The sequence below is a fragment of the Lichenostomus cassidix genome, chromosome 5, assembly GCF_008360975.1.
Source record: "Lichenostomus cassidix isolate B80296 chromosome 5, HeHo_3.0, whole genome shotgun sequence".
Lineage (NCBI taxonomy): Eukaryota > Metazoa > Chordata > Aves > Passeriformes > Meliphagidae > Lichenostomus > Lichenostomus cassidix.
Genome location: NC_139486.1, coordinates 56,473,856 through 56,495,871, shown reverse-complemented (window position 1 = coordinate 56,495,871; position 22,016 = coordinate 56,473,856). Strand labels below are relative to the sequence as shown.

Here is a 22,016-nt window from a genome sequence, read left to right as displayed (position 1 = left end):
AAAGCCTTATTTTTAAGCTGACTGTATTTGACCCAGAAATCATGGAGAAATCACAAACATGGAAAACATCAGATGCTTTTTTTAGGTTGGTTTTTTTTTTTCCCCAAGATAAAATTAGATTTCACATGAGTTATGGAACAGCTAAAAGTTGCAGAGCAATAACATAGTTTGCACTTTGCATATCTAAATGTCTTTTAATATATTATTCCAACACTTGTTCTTGTTACAGTTTTCTGTTCCCAGAAAGATGCAAGGCTTGGCAATTTAACTCTTAAAAATTTTTAATGAATTGAAATATGCTTAAATTAAAATCTGAAAGGATTTTTTCAAGTATAATCATGTGATGTCCATGGCTTAGGCAGTAGAGGGAGCTGAGGACATGCTTGCAGTTGTAGGTTTCTTTGTGGTTGTAGGTTCATGCTTGTGGTTGTACATCCAAGAGATTTCCATTTAATTGGAAAGCCACAGTTACTGGGAAAAAATGACAAATTTTATGGTGGCTGTCAATTTATTTGTTTGTTTCTGGGATATAGTACCTAGTAAGGTACTTTAGGTAGGACAAAATAATAAAATGAATCAATACTAATATCAGTAAAATAAACTTTGCCATTCCGTGGCCCATTTTAGGTTTTTTGAAACAACACCTCTGGGAAGTATATTGAACAGATTTTCAGCTGACTGCAATACCATCGACCAGGTACTGATGAAACGTTTTTGAACTCCTAAATTATCCCATCTTAATCTGAAAAAGTGGGGTTTCATTTATTACAGATTTATCCAGATGAAGCTTACAGATGAACTGTAGTTTTAACTATATCAATTTGCATCGTGAGTTTCTCAGTTCCCAATGAGTTCCTCATCTTAAACGCATAGTGAGAAAACATTTATTTTGCTAAAATGTCCTGTATAGAAAAAGGAGGCAAAATTAGATCAGTAATGATATCCCCAAATTAAAGAGTATCTGCTTTTCTTTTGTAAGTGGGTAAACAAATATTCATTTGAGCAAAGAAAATGAGAAAAAGGTAAATGCTATTGCCCAGAATAGAAATGACTGAAATTCAAATCATCATTATTTACCCCAGACTGCACTGCCAGTTCATAGGATTTATGCTGATGCTAAAATCATTTATTGCATCCCATCTGTAATCCTCTGAAACAAGAGGATGATGGAGCAATGAGGATTGTGCTCCACAATGCAGACATGAAGCAGCCCCACAGAAATCCCCTCAGATATCCCCAAAACCCAGCACTAAATCCAAGACCAGACCTGTCTGCTCACTGCTTCAAATCCTCACAAATTTTATTCCTTGTATAACCAGGAGAAAGGAAACTGAAGCAACCTGGCATGTTATGGAAGACTCTGTGTCCTTTTTTGTCTCTGTACAGCACATTCCAGCTACCCTGGAGTGCTTGAGCCGTTCCACCTTGCTGTGTGTGTCTGCCCTGGCTGTGATCTCATATGTCACACCCATGTTCCTCATCGCCCTGGTTCCCCTGGCAATCATGTGCTACTTCATCCAGAAGTACTTCCGAGTGGCATCCCGGTAAGAGCACAGCCTGGCATCATTCTGGTGATCATTCTGGCAAAGGAAACATCCCCTGCAGTGCAGGATTGCAGTGCAGGGAGCTTTTTGTTAAAATTCAGTCCTGTCAGGGCTGTGTTGCTGTCTGAAATTGGGACAAACCCACCACAGTGGAAATGGGTCGTTGTAGAAGGGCCTCTGTTGGCAGCTCTTCAAGCAGAACTTGGAGGCATGAGCAGGGTTTTTGTGCATGGTCAAAGGGTTTTGCAGTTCACAGGACACAGTAAAACCAACTCCATTCTGTCCTCCCCAAGGGCTGTGTGCTGGGTATGTCCAAGAAAATGTGGTGACAGGGAAACTGAAGTCTGCCTGTCCGGGGGGAAGTGGAAATATGTGAAGTCCAGGAGATGCTGCAGAATGCATTATAACCATGGTGATACTGCTGACCATTGAGGACCCAGTGTGCACGAGCATCCTCTCCTGTTCTGGGTGCCTTCTAGTTTTTAAAAAGATGCAAAATTTTAACCATGTCTGAGACCCATCCTTCTAAGGTGATAGAGCTTCCCCCTTGTGAAATGTTTGCAGCAATGCAAAAATCTGCATGTTCCCTCAAGTGTGCACAGATTGACAGGGAGTCTGCAACCAATTTACTTCCTGCTGAAAGAAATTGAGACTAAATAGATTTCACCCTAAATGTGCTTTTACTGATATGACTACTAAATATGACATTGAGAAGTGCAACCTAATGATGAGTGCAGACTCTCATTTACTGAGGGTATGAGATACTGTTGGCTCAGTGAGAAGCCAACTGTGCTGTTATCTGCATTTTGTCTTCTGCTTAACTTGAGATCTGATTGCAGCATTCCATTAAATTTATATTCAATCAAGTCTATCAGTACAGAGACAGAATGGTGTTTAAATCAATAAAAAATTGAGAACAAGAAATAAGAATGTAGGAGAAAGGAGGGAAAGCAGTGAAAAGATCGATTCAGAACTCCAGCTAGTTAAATGCTAAAAGAAGTCCTCCTGGGGAATTAATTCCCCTGCAGAACTGCTTTGCAATCTGTCTGAACCTTATGTATATGACTATTGTGATGCTATTCCTTTTCACTCCCTGGGCTTGGTTCAAGAGAATAACTGCACAACAAAACTGGCTTTTTACAAAATTCTTTTCATAACTCTCTCCAGGGACCTGCAGCAGCTGGATGACAGCACTCAGCTACCATTACTCTCCCATTTTTCAGAGACTGTTGAAGGTCTTACTACCATCCGAGCCTTCAGGTATAGTGGTTTTTTGAGAAACAAAGGTATTTAAAAGTGAGGTATTGTTATTGCTTATACTGTTCTGCCTGGGAAATCCAGAGTCCCCAAAATGTGAGTAAGGGAGAACTCCAAACATTGATGAATTTTAAGCATTTTGCATGTAAAAGAGTCACTGTAAAAAAACAAAGTCATGTGGATCATCTGCCCTGGGGCTGCTGTCCAGACACTTGTGTGCAACCTGAAAAAAGAACTTGAGGGCAAATGTGATTTAAGAAGCTAAATTAGCCTGCAATTGCCACAGTGTGTGGTGTGGCAGACAATGGGCTTGGACAGTTTCCATGACAGAACTGATATGCTCCAACTTGGTACAGGCTAATCTGTTTTGATGTCCTGGTAAAATAAATTGTGCATTCTGGTGACTTCAGAGGGTACAGTAGCACCCTGTGCTATTTATGAGGTAGCCAGCTGAAAATGTGAGTGTCTACACTGATTTTGGAAATACACAAGCTGGAGACAAAGTGTTTCCTTGCCTATTTTGGTTTGTTTTTCCATCCACATAAGCTCCCAGGAATACCTGATAACATGCCTGGGTTGTGTATCTGGGTTAGAAAACTGGCAGTCATGCTGATACCTCAGAGGTACCAATAAAACCACTGCTGAGCTTACCAGCTGCTTTCCCTGCACTAGGGCTATTCTTGTCTTCTCCCAGTTGACTCAAACATGGTCAACTTTTCCACTAGATTCTCATCTAGGTGATGTCTATGCATTTTGTCAGTTCTTTATTACTGTTATCCTTCTATCCTTGAAACAGTAGTGTTTATTTATTCCTCCAGCCTATAACTGTAATTTCATAATAGAAGTAATGCACGAAGTAACTTAAACTATTTTAAATAGGTTATAAATAGCTCAGTGAAAGAACAACCAATTTAAGAGTTTGTTTCTTTTGGACTGAAGGTAACTTACCCAACAGTGCTAGAACAGCATAATGTTTTCCATTATTAATTACTCTTATGGAATATTTAATTCATTAAGTTCCAACAGTGTTCTACAGTTTGTAGTTATGTCTACATTCAATTTTTAGGAAAATCAATTTCCTTTTTCATTTCTGTTTTTCTCATCCATCTATTCTACTTGATCAAGAGGATCTTTGAAGCATTGTGGCTGTATATTTTCTGGTGTTGATACAGAAAGCAATATTCAATGCCATCTAGCTAATATTTTCAGTCTGTCAGAGCACTACTCCCTCTTGATTCTTCCTGTCAGTTTGGAATGAATTCCTCTGTCAAAGAATCGTGTTTGGTGCCTCCTTTTTCTTAAACCCTGCAGTCAGTGATGTGTCTCTGACCCAGCCAGCCGTGTGTGTTCAGTAAGTTCTGTGTTCCATCTGTCTGCCAGCCTCCTGCATCAGCTGCTAACCCAGTTATTTTTAGGACTGTGTAGCTTTTCAGCTGCCTAACATATTAGCAGGAGTGGAGTTTAGACTGGCTAGCATGAGCATCCCTAAAAATAACGCTAATTCAGGAATCCATTCTGTTAGAAGGTGCCAGTTGTTCCTGAAGTGTCCTTACCCTTGGTTACTCTCCGTCCTGCATTTTCTCAGAATGCATATGGAAAGAAATGTACATAAAATCTGGAGGGGATCAGAAAGACAGCTACAGCTACAAATGCAGCTTCAGCAGATGCCCTGACCTGATTTATACTTTATTTTGATGCTTCAGATAGCCTTAGTGTTAAACAATCAGCAAAATATAGATGCGAAGGCTTCTGCGAAGACTGGTCTGTATTCTGAGAGGCCTGGTAATCTGGGGACACTTTCTGGAGAGAAATCCTGATATTTTTGCATCACTCCAGCAACAGTGGTAACTTTGCATCCCTGTTCCACGTGCATATGCATGACTGACTCATGATGCATACCTCGCATTCTCTGAGGCGTATCTGCGTCACACAATTCCTCATGGTACGGAGATAGGAAGGTTACACGTGACTGAATTGGTTCCAGAAGCAGCACAGCCACATCTGAATGGTGGGATGCCAAGGGCAATGAGCCCTGAGGAAAGGAAGGGTGACATGGTGACACCAATGCCTGTCTTCAGAATCAACCATTCTGCTGTGCAAACACACCAACATGCTCACAGCCAGCCCAGAGCATGGGCTGCAGCCAAAGCAGTGTGACCAGCAGGGCAGGGAGAGGATTCTGCCTCTGCTGAGACTCCACCTGGATGCTGCATCCAGCTCTGGGGTCCCTAGCACAGGAAGGGACCTGTTGGAGTGAGTCCAGAGGAGGTACCAGTTAGAGAGATGGAGCAGCTCTCCAACGAGGAAGGGCTGAGAGAGTTGGGATTGTTCAGCCTGGAAAAGAGAAGATTTCAGGGTGACTTAATTGTGGCCTTGCAGTACCTGAGAGGAGCCTATGAGAAAGATGAGAGATACTATTTACAAGGGCAGGGAGTGACAGGACAAGGGGAACAGCTTCAGACTGAAAGAGAATAGCTTCAGATGAGGTGCTAGGTAGGAAAAAACCCTTTACTGTAAGGGTGGTGAGGCACTGGCACAGGTTTCCCAGAGAAGCTGTGGATGCCCCATCCCTGGAAGTGTTTAAGCCAGGTTGGATGGAACTCTGAGCAGCCTGGCCTGGTGGAAGGTGTCTCTGCCCATGGCAGGGGGTTGGAAAGAGATGATCTTTAAGGTCCCTTCCAATCCAAGCCATTCCATGTTTCCCCACTGCACACAGCAGACATGTCACTTCTGTCTAACATGGCAAAGTTGGGGACAGCTGAGTTCTTTCTTTTTCTCGAAATCATAAACTTTTTATGTAAAGTCATTATTTTACTGTAGTCAGAAGAAGGATTAAGGTGCTCTGCAGTGAACAAATTTGGAAGCTTCTGTAAGCCAGCTACTTCATACATAGGCACTCTCTTACATCAGTAAAAGGAGAGCTGAGTGGGTAAATATGCAGTGCTTGTTACATCCACAGTAGCTTAAGTATAAGCTGAAGTTTCAAAGGGGAAGATCAAGTTTGTTAAACTTGATCATGCAATAAAGGAGGGGAAAAGGCAAGATTTGGGTGCTAAAACGACATCTTCAGGCCTCTGAGTTTCAATACAGTAATAGCCATAAATTACTTCTTAAGATGCTGCACAAATTCAGTTTGCCTGTGTCTAATACAAGACTACAACTGATGTCACACTGAACTATTGATAGGCTGGTTTATACCCTGTGTCAAGCTGTCCATAAGCACATACCCCAGAAATTAAATTTTACGTTTTGTTTTTCTGAGGCCCCAAGGCCTGACTCCTTTTTTTTCTTCCCCTCTCCTCTCTTCTTGCTTTCTTCCTTTTTCTTTTCTTCAGGTATGAAGCCAAATTCCGACAAAAACTTCTTGAATACACAGATTCCAACAACATTGCCTCCCTTTTCCTCACAGCTGCCAATCGCTGGCTGGAAGTCCGCATGGCAAGTACATTATTATTATTGTTATCATTATGTATACACAAGGAGTTTTTGACTTTGTTCCAAGTAATCTGATGAGGCATCCAACGGTTTTCCACCCTCATCTCAAAGCTCTACCTTTGCCCTCTGTGTCTCTCTGGCTGTAATGAGCATATGCCCAACCCATCCAGGACACTGAATGGAGGATGAATTTTCCCCACAGCCTGCAGCTGTTTTTCCAAGACAGGAATAGTTTTCATGGGTCACATTGGCCCCTCTGTGTGTGAAGAGTGACCAGAGCTAGTGGAGCTGTGCTGCCAGCCAGGATGTTATGTGGTACTGTGGCAGTCAGGGTCAGCAGGCCTTGTGGCTGCCTAGGAATATTTCACCATCTTGGAAATTCTTCTAATCAGCAGAATGATGTAGATAAGTTTGTCTGTTTTGGGGTTATCTGAAGAACACCAAGGATATTCAATGACCCGTTTTCTGCTCAGTAAAGTGGCCTGGCATGAGGAATGGTTTATTAAAAATAATTCCCTAGGAAGCAAACCAAGGAATTTTCTGTTGTGGGATGTTGTATCAGATTTTTTTATGCAGGTGTAGTACTCCTGTTCTGGTAACTTTAGATGTGCTAAATGTATGTTAATCCATCTTTCATGTCACACTCTATAGCTCCATTTTTTACTCCTTTTTGACTGGTACCTTTTGTTACTTTAGTTCAATATTGGGTATGATTTAAATAAAATATTACTACCCTTTTATATATTCAGGCCTAGACCACCTGAAGTCCTTAATTCTGGTCAATGCCCGTATCACTAAACAGTTCAAACATAGACAAATGACAATTTCCCTCCTACAGAGTTTGTTTTCTAGTCTGTTACACAATTTTACTCAATTATCTGTGGGAAGTCAAATCACCAATGATTTAAATTAAAGCAGAAAAAGCCCCTTAAGGTAATAGGTGTGTGCTGGGCAAGAAAGGCTTGTTTGGACAATTATGGATGGTAGGAACTCAGCAGCAACAGCAGAGCCTCCCAGCAGTTCATCATCAGCCACAGGGATGGGATGCATGAGCACTTCCCTCCTGTCCCAGGTAACATCAGCTGCATGGTTTCAGCCACCTCCATTACATGCTTAAAATATCTGTGTCGACTTCCCCAGCACAGCCCTACTAAAAGCAGTGAGAATGGGTCCCTAGGCAGGGTCTCTGTGGAGTTCCATGGGGTTTTCTGCCTGTATTTCAAACTGTGCAATGGGTTTGTTATTTGGTTTGCAAAGTTGTGAGAACGTTTTAATCCTTTGTAGACTTATAATGATGGAGCTTATTCATGTCCCTTCAGGAGTACATTGGAGCATGTGTGGTACTCATAGCAGCTGTCACTTCTATTACCAGTTGCCTGTATAATAAACTCACTTCAGGACTTGTAGGCTTGGGACTAACCTATGCTCTTATGGTAAGAATCTCGGGATCCTTTCTGTCTCTCCCAAACATTTTTTTGTAATTCTTCAGGGCACAAAGATGAACAGGAAGATTGAAGGTGTCTGTACATCTCTAGTGGGTACTGTAACATCACTGAAACCATGTGTTTACTTCAGTTCACGTTTGATGGTTGACATATTTGAGTGTATGCTTTCTTCAGCTCTGAGATCAAATCTCATCGAGGTGTTAGTTCAAATATGTCAACAAAACATGGACAAGCTGCATCCTAATTTTTTATATTGTCTTGCATTGTGAAGAATACATTTTCAGTGCATCAGTTGTAATTTTGCCCTGGCACATCATTCTAGATTGTCCAGACTTAAGTTACCAAAATTCTGTCTTTTCACCTGTCTTTATTGTTCCCCCACCCTCTTTTCAGTTGGTGTAGATCAGATCTCCATAGTATCAAAGTATCTGTGCACTGCAGTTAGGAAATTTAACCTTTTGTCATTGTTGCCTCTCTGTTGGTGTTGTGCCATCCAGTTTGTTCACAACTTCCACTTACTGAGGCGTTCTTGTGTAGGAATATAAACTGCATGCTGGTCAAATGATGCAGACTGCTAAAAATCTGGGACTCAGTCATGTATTTGCTTTACATCAGGTGTCTAACTACCTGAACTGGATGGTTCGTAACCTGGCTGACATGGAGATCCAGCTGGGGGCAGTGAAAAGAATCAATGGCCTTCTCAAAACAGAAGCTGAGAATTACGAAGGGCTCCTTTGTAAGTGCAGTTTTGTGCAGCATGCAGAAAGAGCTTGCTGGAATTTTAATGATTTTGCAGTGTATTGCCATGAAAAATGCAGTAAATCACCTAATGAACCAATTAATTTGTTACAAGAGGTTGATTTTGGTTTTCTCCCCCTGTGCTCCTGGTACAGCTTCCTCACAGATTCCCCAGAACTGGCCAGACAGAGGGGAGATCCAAATCCAGAACCTCAGTGTCCGATACGACAGCAACCTAAAGCCAGTACTAAAGCATGTCAATGCCCACATCTCACCGGGACAAAAGGTAAAAACAACTGCAGTAGTTCTCAGAAGCTCTTCAGCACATCACATAAATCAGAATTAAAACAAAACGTATCACAGAATGTTTTGATGACTGAATTACAGATACTCTTTTTTTCTCTCAGAGAACGTAGTGCCCTGGAAATGAGTCTGGGGGATTCTTAGCTTGGTTTGTTTAGTAAGATAACACTTCTCCCAATATTCCAGTGCCCTCCTGTCAGCACACAGTGCCAAAAGAAGTGACAACGAGCCCTTACTGTGCTAGACCTACTTTTCATCCTTCTCATGTGGCTCTCTTGCCTTTACTCCCATCATTAGCACTCTCCTATTGCTCCTGTTATAGGACTGGCCTTGATTTGTCCTTAAATGCTCAGACCCCTAAAAGGCAAAAAGTGAACACAGTGATTGTGTTACAGCTGGTTCAGCTTGACTAATCAGTCAGGAGAAGGGCATCATGTGAATCAGAGCAGCTCCTCCACCCTCTCATCTGAAGTGTCAAGTGCAGATGTTATCCATTTCCAGTGCTTCCATTGCTTGATGTTCTTCTGCTTTCTGTGTCACAGATTGGGATCTGCGGCCGAACAGGCAGTGGAAAATCCTCCTTCTCTCTTGCATTTTTCAGAATGGTTGACACTTTTGAGGGTAAGATAACACTTTTGTGTGTTAGTCAAGTTTAGCTTCTGAAGGTTCTTTGGTAGTCTTTTCCTTAGCAGCAGCTCTGCAGTGTGATTTTCAAATCTGCAGGACACACTGGCCCTGTTTAAATCTGATATCATCTGTCACCTAGCAGCTGTGCCATTCTTAAACCAGATCAATAAAAATTCTGCTTGATGGAAGCAACAGTCCAAGAGTGACAGACAGACTTTTATGCTGTTAAATCACAGCAGTAGGGGCAAAGCATAAAAGGGCAAGGTGTTCAAGTGTAAGGAAGGATCTGCGCTCGAGGCACAGATGGGATCCACAAGGCCCAGAAAACTCAGCAATTGGGGATTGCAGCTTGGCCTGCTGCCCTGGAATTTCCTGCCGTGTTTCCTGCTCTGTGTGCTGTGTCCATGTGCCTCGTGGAGTACATCTCAAAAAGATGTCAGCCTGTTTCCCAGCCATATCAACCCCAGAGCCCCTGTGCAGAGCCAGACAGTTGTACTCAGATAAAATTTCATAGTGCTCAACAGTCATTTGTCTTTGTCAATATGCACATATTGACCAGTACAGTTAAAAGCAGTTAAATAGTGTGTCTGATCATTCATAACATACTCAAGTATGCTCTGTGTGCTTTCCAGCTGAGCTTAGACTCAAGAAAGCTGTGCTTGCTTTTTAGTCAAAGCGTGTTTTTTCAGTGAAGAAGAGGGCATATGAGACAAGGCCTGCTCTTGCTGTACTGCATTTCAGCCTGGAAGTGAGCCATGTCTTTGCCAGCAGCTGTGTGGCACAATAAACACACTGTCCCCTTTCTTTTCAATAGGGAGGATTATCATTGATGGCATAGATATTGCTAAGCTCCCCTTACAGACGTTGAGGTCCAGGCTGTCAATCATTCTCCAAGATCCTATTCTATTCAGTGGAACAATCCGGTAAGTATTAAGCGCCAGCAATAAATAAAAAACATGTAATTGCTTATATGTCATAGAATATTAATTATATATTATAATTGTACTATATAATGATTTTTATACCAAGCTGTTCAATTCCAGTCTTGTCAGCTGAAATAGGGAGGATCACTGCCTTCTGTCTGTGCTTTTAACTCACCCCTGCCAGACTATCCTTTCCCAGTGCCTGAGCCTGGACAGGACACTGTTGGCAGAAGACATACCATGCCTGGGAAATAGGGAAAGCCACTATTTATTCCTCCAGGATCCAGTAATCAGTTTAGCTCACTGATCAAATGCCCATAACCACTCAGCATTTCTTGAAACCTTCTTTCTCCTACCTCTGAAAAGATGATGCAGTAGAAACTATGGCAAAAATTAGTTTCCAACAAATGCCTTTCCCTATGTCCACGGCACTGTCCCTTCCCATTTACCTTGGGAAGGAGCAGTACACTCCTCAGTGCATAGTTACATCACCTGCAGTTTTAGTTTCTACATAAGTCATTGGAATTCTCTGAAAATGGTATAGGCTTCTGTGGTGTGCTGGATGTGCCTGAATAGAGCATGATTCATTCACAACAAAAGATGATGTGATTGTATTCCTTTGTTTTATTAATTAATCTATTAAAAAATGTATTTAGGCCAGCATCAGTTCTTCACAACTCATACAGCAGGAGTAAAACGTAAAAATAGTTATGCACCATTGAATCTTTTCTTGTCATTTTATATGCTAGTGTAATATGATATGAGTTCACATTTGTTGCTGTCACTTCTGGGCCACAGCAAGCTAAAATAATGTTCCTCTCTTTATAAATCCATGACTTTTTCAGTTGCAGTGGAGACTTGAATTTCATAATGCAGTATGAAGCTTGATTAATCTGTTAACGTTTTTATAGCAGTGCAGAACAAAGAGTCATTGAATTTGTAAGGAGAGAGGGTAGAATTTTGGTCTTTGTTAAAATAGAATGTTAATTTAAACAGAGTATAGTTACAGCTTTTCCTAGTAAAACATGAGAATTTCTTTCATTTATTCAGAACAAAATAAATTCTAAAACTGTAATGATAGCTGTAAAACATGAAGCTTTTCCTTTTCTGCCCAATTGAAAGAGTCAAATTTTCTTCTCAATCACATTGGCATAAACATTGACTAAGTGAAAAATTCAGTGGATTTATACCAAAGATAGATCAGAATCAGGCTCAGATCTTCAGCATATGATTCTGATTATCTGCAGGTTTGTTTCTAAGCACACCAAACGAAGAAATCCATTGCAGCAGTTTCTGTTGACTGACATTCTTGTATTACCCACGATGTAGGTTTAACTTGGACCCTGAGAAGAAGTGCACTGACAGCATGCTCTGGGAAGCCCTGGAAATAGCACAGCTCAAGCATGTGGTGAAGGCACTGCCTGGGGGTCTAGGTAATGAGACTTCTTTTGGAGACTATTGTTTCCAGCATTCACACTATTCCTGTTTCACACTTGCTTATTAAAAGGGTATTTGATGAAGAAAACTTTTTAAGTTCATGGAAGGTGACAAGAAGTTTCCCTTTCCTGCAGGCAAAGGTCTAATACCTGTATAACTCCTTTACCAACTGTACCTGTGGGGCAGAAACCTCTTTCTTTTCAAATCAATGCTAAAATTATTTTATTTCAGTATGTCTTTTTTATGAAGCACTGAGGTTTATGGGTCTTGTGAATTCAAATGAAGTGTCAACCAGTCAGGCGTTATCTAGAACACATTCTTTTGTATTTGCCAATCGTCACGTCCAGGGAGGAAGATTTCTAAAGCTTCAAGGTGTGAATCATTTGGCCATGCAGAAAAAAAACCAAAAAACCCCCAGCAAACACCTAACACAAACCTAATAAAAACCCACCAATAAACCCCCTTAAAATGATAAGTTAGACAACCTTAGGGTAAAGAAATCATGGGTGCAGCTTTGATTGGGGGTGCAGTGTGCTAGACTGCATGTGTTTCATTTCAGAGAAACTCCCCTTGAACATCCTTACTCCTTTGATGTCTAACAGATACAGAGAATATCGTGAGACAAAAGTACTGCTTGTTTTGAGCACTGGAAATAAGCAGGCAAAAATGTGTCACCAGCAGCTGTGGGCCTAGGAAATATTACTTTATGCTGGAAGTGAGACACAGTGTTCCAAGCATATGCTCTATTCTGATCTGACCTTCTCATACCCACTCCCCCCATAAATTCTGCTTTTGCTGTATCACTTCCAGATGCAATAGTCACAGAAGGGGGTGAAAACTTCAGCCAGGGCCAGAGGCAGCTGTTCTGCCTGGCAAGGGCTTTTGTGAGGAAGACGAGCATCTTCATCATGGATGAAGCCACAGCATCTATTGACATGGCAACAGTGAGTTTGAAGTGCTTCTGATTTCTGTTCCTTGAGGGGGAGACAACTGATAGGTGAAGAAAAATGTGGAAAGCAATTCTGTCTATTCTGTAGTATGCTTACACCATATTTAGTGCAGACTTATTTATAAGCTCAGGTAGTTGTGTGTCATTGCTAACAAATCTAACCATTTTTTAAACCATTTTTATCAGGGGTTTAATAGCTATTCCAGAACTGATTGCATTATGAAAATGAAGCGTGTTATTTTAATTGGCTAAAGTTAAACATTGGCTGAAGTTAAACAAAGCTTGGGATGGTCAGTGAAAGGTGAACTGGCAAGTGACAAGTTACCCCAGCATGGTAGACAGGACAAGTATGGAAGTTGGAAGGCTTGAAAGTAGAGTCAAGGAAATAAACAGAGAAATAGAAAAGATGTACTGGATTATTGCATTAATTGCCTGGAATTTCTAGGCAGATGTTAAAGCACTCAGTAGTAGTGCAGTGACTGGGAGCCAAAGAGAATAGTACATTCTTAGAATTTTTATTTTCAACTATTATGTTGTTACAGGAAATATTTCAGTCTTCTTTCTGCTGTAAGTAAAGAACATAATTGGAGGGGTTTGTTACAACAACTACAGTTTTTGTTTCAGTAAAATGTTAGTGAGCTCAGCTTCAGTAAGGTATGGAACCGTAGTACACACAGTCCAGTTAAAACATATTTTGGATTTTGCTGTGTTGAGGCTGGATTTCCTCCTCTGAAATACTTATCTAAAGAGCAGATAATAGCAGATGAAGGTATCTGTGCTTGTGACACTTCCAGGCAGTTTGGAATGCAGCAACGCATCTCCTAAATAGCAAAGGATGAGTACTTGTTGAGTGAGAGCTATGTGTGCTAAGGCCATCTTAAATATCATCTCCACTGTTGAACAGGCCAGGTACAGCCCAGTCCCTGGCTTGTCCCTGCCACCCCTTGGTGTTAGCTGTCCCCATTGTGCTGGAACATTCCAGGCCCTGCAGTGGGGTGAAGGACACGCCGCAGAGGCGCCGGCACAGCCAGCCTGGCAGCACCAGCTATATCCACCTGGGGTTTCCTCACTGTAAATCTGAGGTCAGGACAGCAGGAATCTGGGGCCAGAGCACAGCTCTGGTGTCTGCTGAACCCCACAGGCAGGGGGAGTGGCAGGAGCAAGCAGTGGGAATGGCAGGAGAAACCAGGCTCTGGCTTAGTTTGGACATGGAGCTAATTTTTTATTTCTTCAGTGGAGGATAAATAAAAGCGTGGAATAGTCAGTGGTTACTTAAGCCTTCTTAGTGTCTTTGCCTGTCATGCAACTTCTGGTTGTTTGAAAAGCACCTAATGTTTTTCCTTCCCCAGGAGAACATTCTCCAGAAGGTGGTCATGACTGCGTTTGCTGACCGCACTGTGGTTACAATAGCAGTAAGTACAGTCCCTGCTGCCCTTCTGATGCAAGCAAGGGTCAGAAATGCCCCATTAGTCACTTCTTGTCAATCTTAATAGATTTATTAGTTAGGCCATTCATCTCTAAGTGGTGTTTAAATGTAAAGTTTCTTTTTTATTTTTTAATTTCTTAAATTCGTAACAGTAGCTTCTTCTATGTGTTGCATGAGGCTAAGTCAGATTGCCTGTAGAGGTACATAATCTAAGTGTGCTGTCTATCTTCTGCTACCCATTTTAGGCTAAATTAAAATACCATATACTTGGACTGCTGTGAAATATAAGTTTCATCAAGCTAAAATAATCATTTAACTAAGGACAAGTAAATACACATATTTCAGGGAGGTGAAATGAAGTCGGTGTGCTTCTTAACATTTAAAAATTGAACACAAGTCAAGAAATCTATGCTCAGGAATCTCTGAGCATCATTTATTTTCACCTAGCAAATATGTGTAATAGAAAACCTGATTTATCTTGTGGTATCCATCCAATGTGTCATTATAAAAAAGCAAAGGAATCATAAGCATGAGATTTCCTTATTTCTCTGCATGCAAATTCAGAGTTGCACTGCATTCTGCATTTATCTATCTTTTTCAGTTTGTTTGGGGACAGGCTGAAAAAGCTTTATTAGTCTTTGACTCCCTTAGTGAGTTTTAAACTGCACAGTTCAAACGAACAATATCTTGGAATAAACTTACTTTGAGTGTTTTTAGTTCCAATTGCAAATGTGGTTTACAATAGGTGTGTTTGTATTCAAAATTTGTTCAGTAGTAGAAATATAACATGGGGTTTTGGTGGGGTGAGAAGTGGTTTTGGGGGGTTTGTGTTGCTGGTTTTGGGGTGTGTTTTTGTTTTGTGTTGGTTTTTGGTGGGTTTTTTTCCCAGAGAAAGCCATTTATTCCTAATTGCTGTTTAGGAAGGAGTTGCAGGAGTTACAGTACTGGCTCTGTATTATCTTCTATGTTACTCACAGTTACCAGGATGGCAGCACTGATTGTGTTATACTGAAAGAGATCAGACAAGGGCAGTAAATTCAACTGGAATGTGATGTTTTAGTCCTTCCCCCTGCCTGTGGACTGGATAAATGTCACAGAAACTGCAGAAGATGTGAGATCTGTGGCTGCCATCAGTGACTATTTTATGGAACACCTTGCTAGGAAGCCACAGAAGGAAAAACAGGAGTTTTTTTGCTACTGAGGGTGCCCAAGACTTGATTAGGAACCTTATGGGTGAAGAGCAACTGTGTAACAGCAGCCATAATATTCTGACATTAAATATCCCTGAAGGGGTAATGCAGACACAAAAAATTCCATGCAGTTACACTTAACATTAAAAAGTGGAAATCTGTCAATATGAAGGGGCTTTCAAAACACTAAACCCAAAAATAAATTGGGGGGGGGGGGGGAAGGCTAAAAGAAGCAGCAAACAAGATTGAATCTGACAGGAATTATGGGAATTACTGAAGAATTGTATTTTTTGTTAAAAATTGAAACAATACATGCTATTTATTTATGAAATTATTGAGTTAGGATAGAAAGATGGTGTTAAGGATCAACAAAAAAGATTAGAAAAAAGAAGGCTGAAGTCCAAGTCCATAGATTGCACATACCTTGATTAGTGTGTGTAATTCCAGTCTCCTCATGCCCAGAACAACACATCACAAGTCAAAAATGTTGAGAGGCACAGGAGATGTTGGAGCTGCTCCTGAAGGGGAGAGGCTGAGCAGGCTGGGGCTCTTCTGCCCAGAAGGACGATATAAGGATATGTGAGAGAGGTCAAATCATGAAGCATCAGATGAAACTCTGAGCAACAAGACCCTGAGCATACAAAAGGAGGGAGTACTTGTTCATACAGTGGGGAGGAAGAATGGAAAAATCTTTTCCAAAGCATATGGATGCAAAATGATTATGAAAGCTGAAGAGAAGGCATGGCCCAAATCCTGTAAAACGGACTAGATCAGCTTTCTAAATGGACAAAGCACACCAGGAACCACCCCAGAGCCAGATGTAATCCAGGACTGGGAGAATTCCCAACTTCCCAGAGGCAGTACCACACTCAGCTGCCCAGTTCCTGTTGTGCCTGGCTGCCTTCTTTTGGCAGCACTTGCTAGCAGGGCTCTGGGCTGGGGACATTCCAGTGGGAACTCTCAGGAGTACCTGTGCACTTCTCAGGTACTTGAGTATCCACCTGGCTCTCACTCTGTATATTTATCTGCAGTATTTGCTCAGGAAATTAGGATGAAAAGTTGGATAAGTAGCCTTAAAGTTGAACCTCACAGGAAAATTAATTTGTGGAAGTGTGTCTTACCCTGGAATGTACTGAATAGACTCACTGACCTGGCATTTTGTTTGTTTGTTTTTCAGCACCGTGTGCACACAATCCTCAATTCAGATTTGGTTATTGTAATGAAGAGAGGGGTTATTTTGGAATACGACAAGCCTGAGGTTCTGCTAGAACAAGAAGACAGTGTCTTTGCTTCTTTTGTACAAGCAGATAAGTAATAAAAATAAAGCATTTTAAAATACAATTTTATTATTTTCTAAAAATGTAAAATACCTGTAAATAAATATTATTTCATAATAAATTGAGCTTTTCCTTTTTTAATAAAATGAGCTATTTCTTCCATCTGAAGCATTAATGAATTATCTGTGTACTTTACTTTTTTGTATGCAACTACTTTTCTTTTTATTTGCTGCCAAAGAATCGTGAAATATAGTTGAGAACACCTACATGGGTGAAATGCAACAGGATACACATCAAACATAACCAGCATGGAGTTTTTATGTAACTCTCCAAGCCCTCCTGTCATTTATTAACATGTTATTTTTTTATGTGTCATATTCCTACTGTAGATAATGCTCATGACTGACTAAATGCAGAAGGAAAAATTATATACCAAAGGTATTTCTCAAAAGCTTGTATCTCTCTCAACTGACTCTGTAAAGCTTTAATATCTAAATATAAAATATATAAAACGTTTTTTATACTGTGGTTTATTGACAGTGCCTGAGTTGTGTCTGGGACTCTCCTTTAATTCCATCTTTATGCCTGTTGAATACTATTACACAGGTTCCAAGCAGGAGGAGGCAGACTACCTCCCAAACTGTGAAGAAGCTGAGAGGAGGCAGGTTCTGATAAAGTATCAGTGTCTAATGTACGCTGTTTCCAGACCAGTGCTGATGTACCAATTCATCTGGAAATTATCCCTCCAGGTTTGGTAAATAAACAGTATTAAACCTTTCACTGTAGCTCAGGGCCACGAGAGCTTGACTCATCTCCTAGTTTCACATATTTCACCCACTGTCGTGCTGTTTCTAGATTTACTGTGACCCTTAGCAATAAATTCTGTATACTTAAGATAATTTTTAACCACTGAAATTATCCTAATTTCGCTAGACAGCTACTTATCCCTGCCCTGTGACAGTCATTCCATGATTTTTTCACTATTACTGGGTTAGAATGTCAATAACCCAGCTGAAGGCTACAATGAGTTTTTTGCCATTATTCTTTTCTCAGCAAATTTGCCTTTACATACTTTTTTTTTTTTTGTTACTTCCCCTGTTTGAAGGATTGATAACATAGGAGAACTATTCTCTTTTTTTCTTTTTTTCTTTTTTTTTTCCTCTCTTTAGCCTGCTCAGTTAGCTTGGAACCTGTTTTTACAGGCTTTATTTTATAGAACAAGACACCTCAGTGTTCTCATGAGATATGTGATATTTTAAGGCATTATTTCTAGACTGCAGCAGAGAGCCAGTGAAAATGAAGAACTGTTGTTGCTGTTGGTGTTCCCAGTTCCAGAGCAGGGTATTTGCAGCATCTGCCTCCTGGTTTTTTGGGCAGGAATGAAGGGCAGGTAAGTGGCACCAGAGGAGAGTGTGGAATGAACAGAGGCAAAAGTCAGGAGGTAGGATATGGCTGTGCAGATGAAAGGCATGAGCTCTGTCATTGCCTACTGCCCTTTGAGAGAGAAAATGGGCAGTCAGGAGCTTTCTCCTCCTCCAGGGAATTGTTTGCTGGACAGTGTCCAAGAAAGAATGGCTGCAGAGATGTTGGTGTGTTCTCACCCTGGGACAGCAAGCTTCCATTAGGGCAAAGAAAGGAGAAGTGGGAGCAGAAGGGCACAGAGCAGGTTTCTGCTGTGTGTGCTTGTCTCCTGGCTTCCCATGACTGGTCTGAGGCAGGATCTCACCCTGGAAAGGCTTGGGGAAACACCACTCTGCCACATCCCTCAGCCTCATGCTGCAGAGGCTTTGCAGCCATCTGTGGAAGCTCCTAGATCCTAATGGCAAGGGCAGAGAGGCAGCAAAGTGAGGTTTCATGTGCTTTTAATTAAGTGCCTGGGATTTGACACTGCAATTTGGACTCACTCCTATTCCACAAGCTTCTGACAACCTTATCCAGAAGGGAATGCAGGGGAGGAAAGGACACAGCATATTGCTAAGGAGGCTGTACTCTTATCTTGCAGTATTAAGAAATTAGAACTCAAAGTACAAGTGTCATACATTTCCCTTTTAAATGGGGCTTGTATTTCACAAAGCAGCATCGCAGGAGGCTGGGGTGAGTTTGTTCATATCCAATAATTACTCGTCTTTTTAATGGTACCACACTGCTGAATCAATATGTTTGAACAGGGAGACTCTTAGCTGCCACTCAGACAAGACATTTCCTCAGCACATTTTATCTGGTCTGGTTTATATGGGGCCAAGTCCCAGTGAGTTCCTGCCCTTAACTCCAAAGGGTTAAGAGCTTCACCAGTGACCAGAAGCAGCACCCAAGAACACGATTCTGTGGTGTGAGGCTCCCTGCCATTATCCAAGTTAATAAACAAACTTTGTTGCCACGAGCTAGGCAGCCTAGGAGTCACTACTGCACCAGGCTCACAAATGTGTTTGTATGGCAGTGAAGCATTACTAAGCAAAGGGCTGCACTGAAATGGCTGCAAGACAGTGCTGGAGCAGCCAAGGCCAGACTTTCAGTTCTCACCTGGGATGGAACTCAGCTCAGCCCCAAAGGGGATAGGCTGCCCATGGAGATGGAACTAGAGTGTGTTTTGTTTCCTTTGTATAAATGCTCTCACTATACAAAAACCTTCATAGAGTTTATTTCCTTGTCTTAGTGTGGCCAGGAAACACAACATGCCTGCTTCATCAGCCCTCTGCCCAGCCCTGCTCATGCCTTCCCCCATGGCTTTGCATAACCAACTCTGTTCTCTGTTTTTTTCTGGCTACCTACCTGTACTGCAAGGTGATTTGTGAGGCTTAATTTCTGTTAGACTAACACTGTGTGGCCTCTGAAGCCTTTATCGGCTTCTAAAGGCAGAGTAATAACATGGCAACAGTTGAATTTTAATTTGACAGTTATCATAAGATCTTATTTGATAGCCATTAAAATTAGGATAAACTGGGGTGGAGTTTTGAAGTGTAGAACCTATTTTGTGGGTGGAAGAACTTACCCCTCATGATTCAATACTACAGAGTGGGATTGTTCATTCCTCTGAGCCCAGTTTGTTCAGCAGCTCTTAACACAAATATGTTGGCTCACTCAGAAGATCTGTCACTCCTTTCTTTTAAGTATCTGTCACTTGATCCATAAAGACAGGGATTCTTTCTATTGTGCTCTAGAAATTCTTCAGCAGAAGCCACTTGCTTTGCTACCCCAAGTGCTCAGAGGTGAAGAAAAACAATTAAGTGGCAAATGACAGAAGAGAAGTGGAAATGAGGAAGCACTGCTCTAGAGAGTTCAGGATTCCCGAGAGCAGCATGGTGTGTTCATAAAGCACCTCTCCCTGGGTCGTTCCCAGCACCAGCCACTGCAGCAATTCACTCTTTTCCTTTAAAACCTTCTCCTGCCCATAAAGGTTTTTATCCATTCCGGATTTATGGAGGTACCGCCCTCTGGAGGAAAAGGTACAGAATGAGACCACAGTTAGAATAGAAAATAGTAAGGAAAAAAGGCACAAAAGTCAGGACTGCCTCTTGAATCCCTATGGCCATGTCTGCAAGGGTGTGAAACGCTGCCTGTAAGCTGCATGGTGTTGTACAGCCTGTGTTTGCTCACTGCACAATGCTGCAGATAAGAGCTGCCATCAGCTGCAGAACTACACATTTGACAAGTGAAACTTCAATTTACTTCATCCCTTTGGGAGTAGGGCTTTCTCTTCTTTTAATGTTTAGAAAGAAAAATATTTTTATTTTTTGAAAAAACCCCACATTTTTAAAAAAATTACCTTGTCATATAGATCATGTAGTTAACAAACTGGAAGTAGGTGCAGGTGATGTTCACACCAAGCACATACAAAGAGTCTAGCAGACAAAGGGATTTCATGAAAGGGGGAACACCTTTGGCTCAGCTCAGTGGCCTGGCAGCCAGGTGCCCAGGGCACCTTGTTGTTATTCCAGCTTTGTTTATCAAAACAGCAAGAATGATGAACCAGAAGAAGAAAAATCATGGAGTACTGGGAAACTGACCCCTCCAAAAAGTAATGAGGTTTGCAAGGACATGCCACTATTCACACATTAAAAGTAGAAATAGTCTAAACTAATAGTAAACATTTAATTACAAGACCTGTAACAACTGCTCAGAGAGATTTCTTCAAACTACTATTCCAAAATCCCTAGGTGGGCTGCTTTAAGTAGCTGTAGGTGGTGAAAGTGAATTTAAACCCCAACTGGCTGACTCCCAGACACCAACTGGACAATTGCCTTGCCCAGGGAATCAGTGCCAAGAGCTGTTTACAGTGTGTACCAAAGCTCTTAGAGCCAAAGCTGAAGGGAAAGTCCATGGACACATGCAATTAGAAAATAAATAATCACAAAGCCACTGGCTCTAAAGAAAAACTCTTATCCAGGATATCCTGGGATGCTGTAGGAACTCCACGATGTTGGTGTCTAAACTGAAATAGAAACAAAATATTGAGACCAGAGGAAGTAAACACATCAATGAGAATATTGCTGTTTACACAGCAGAGAAGCCACATCAGAATGTTTTTAAATAATGCATCTTGTCAGGAGGCTATATCCTTATAGGCATGCCCATGAATGTATTTATACCCACAGAGACATCATAGTGTCCTGCACAGGTTCTAGCTTCCTGCCTTCCTTTGCTGCCTTTTCCCGGGATTTTGATGCCTGTCTGGAAGTTCATGTCACCGGGGGTTAACCCTTTGCAGCCGGGGCATTTTTTTTGCAAGTTTTACTGCTGTTTGGATTGTAAACATTTTCCTGAGCTGCCAAACCCCACATCATTTCATGCTCTCCTCTGTGCAGAAAAAAAATAAAAATTCTTGTTTGTTCTAAATAACTCCAGCAAAATTTTAAGTGGGATTGAGCCCCTTTAGGTCCAGGTTTCTATTTAACCATTATATCCTTAGATTTAGCTTCTTCAAGCAAATTTCCTACCGCTGCCTGCCTGATTTATCAGAGGAATGCTTTCCTCCTGCTTGCCGAAAGACATGCAGATGAATTTCAGTACAGTACTATTATTATTGTTGTTATTGTTGTTATTATTATTGTTTTGGTTGTTTTTGTTATTATACTTTATGTTACAATGAGTAATATATTACAATGAGTAATTTTTGCTGTTGTTATTGTTGTTATTATAATTACTATCATTGTCGTTATTACTGTTATTATTATTATTATTATTATTATTATTATTATTACAAATCCCTTTTTTTTCAAATTGCCCGGTACCTTTTTTTTCCTCCCCCAATTCCACGGAATAATCACCCGACCCGAAGCCGCGGCATCCCACAAAGGATCCCCCGCTAACGGCAGGCAGCAAATCCCTCCCGGATCAAACGCTTCCATACAGACCGCGGCCCGAAACCCTTCCTCCGGAGGAAGGGGGAAAAAAAAAAGGAGGGTGAAAAGGTAAAGGAACGCCCCCAGCTCGGGCGGGCAGCGCTGCCGGGCGGGCTGCGGCAGCGG

General features: G+C 41.3%; 1 protein-coding gene and 1 long non-coding RNA gene across 2 annotated transcripts in view; one reads left to right on the top strand and one right to left on the bottom strand.

The window, feature by feature from the left end:
- ABCC8 (ATP binding cassette subfamily C member 8) overlaps positions 1-17,079 on the top strand; it is a 72,930-nt gene extending 55,851 nt beyond the window's left edge. The window contains exons 27-39 of the mRNA XM_085063232.1: positions 628-697; positions 1,387-1,544; positions 2,712-2,804; positions 6,137-6,239; positions 7,556-7,669; positions 8,297-8,417; positions 8,575-8,705; positions 9,265-9,343; positions 10,164-10,272; positions 11,602-11,705; positions 12,520-12,653; positions 14,008-14,070; positions 16,452-17,079. Of these exons, the coding sequence (XP_084919358.1) occupies positions 628-697; positions 1,387-1,544; positions 2,712-2,804; positions 6,137-6,239; positions 7,556-7,669; positions 8,297-8,417; positions 8,575-8,705; positions 9,265-9,343; positions 10,164-10,272; positions 11,602-11,705; positions 12,520-12,653; positions 14,008-14,070; positions 16,452-16,589 (1,417 nt within the window). The 3' untranslated portion in view covers positions 16,590-17,079. The remainder of the gene's footprint in view (positions 1-627; positions 698-1,386; positions 1,545-2,711; positions 2,805-6,136; positions 6,240-7,555; positions 7,670-8,296; positions 8,418-8,574; positions 8,706-9,264; positions 9,344-10,163; positions 10,273-11,601; positions 11,706-12,519; positions 12,654-14,007; positions 14,071-16,451) is intronic.
- LOC146436725 (uncharacterized) lies at positions 175-21,585 on the bottom strand. The gene is made up of 4 exons (XR_014852766.1): positions 19,537-21,585; positions 15,698-15,826; positions 4,701-4,833; positions 175-471 (listed from the first exon to the last, which is right to left on the bottom strand). It is a non-coding gene; the product is annotated as an uncharacterized LOC146436725 (long non-coding RNA).
- Between the last annotated feature and the right edge of the window lie 431 nt (positions 21,586-22,016).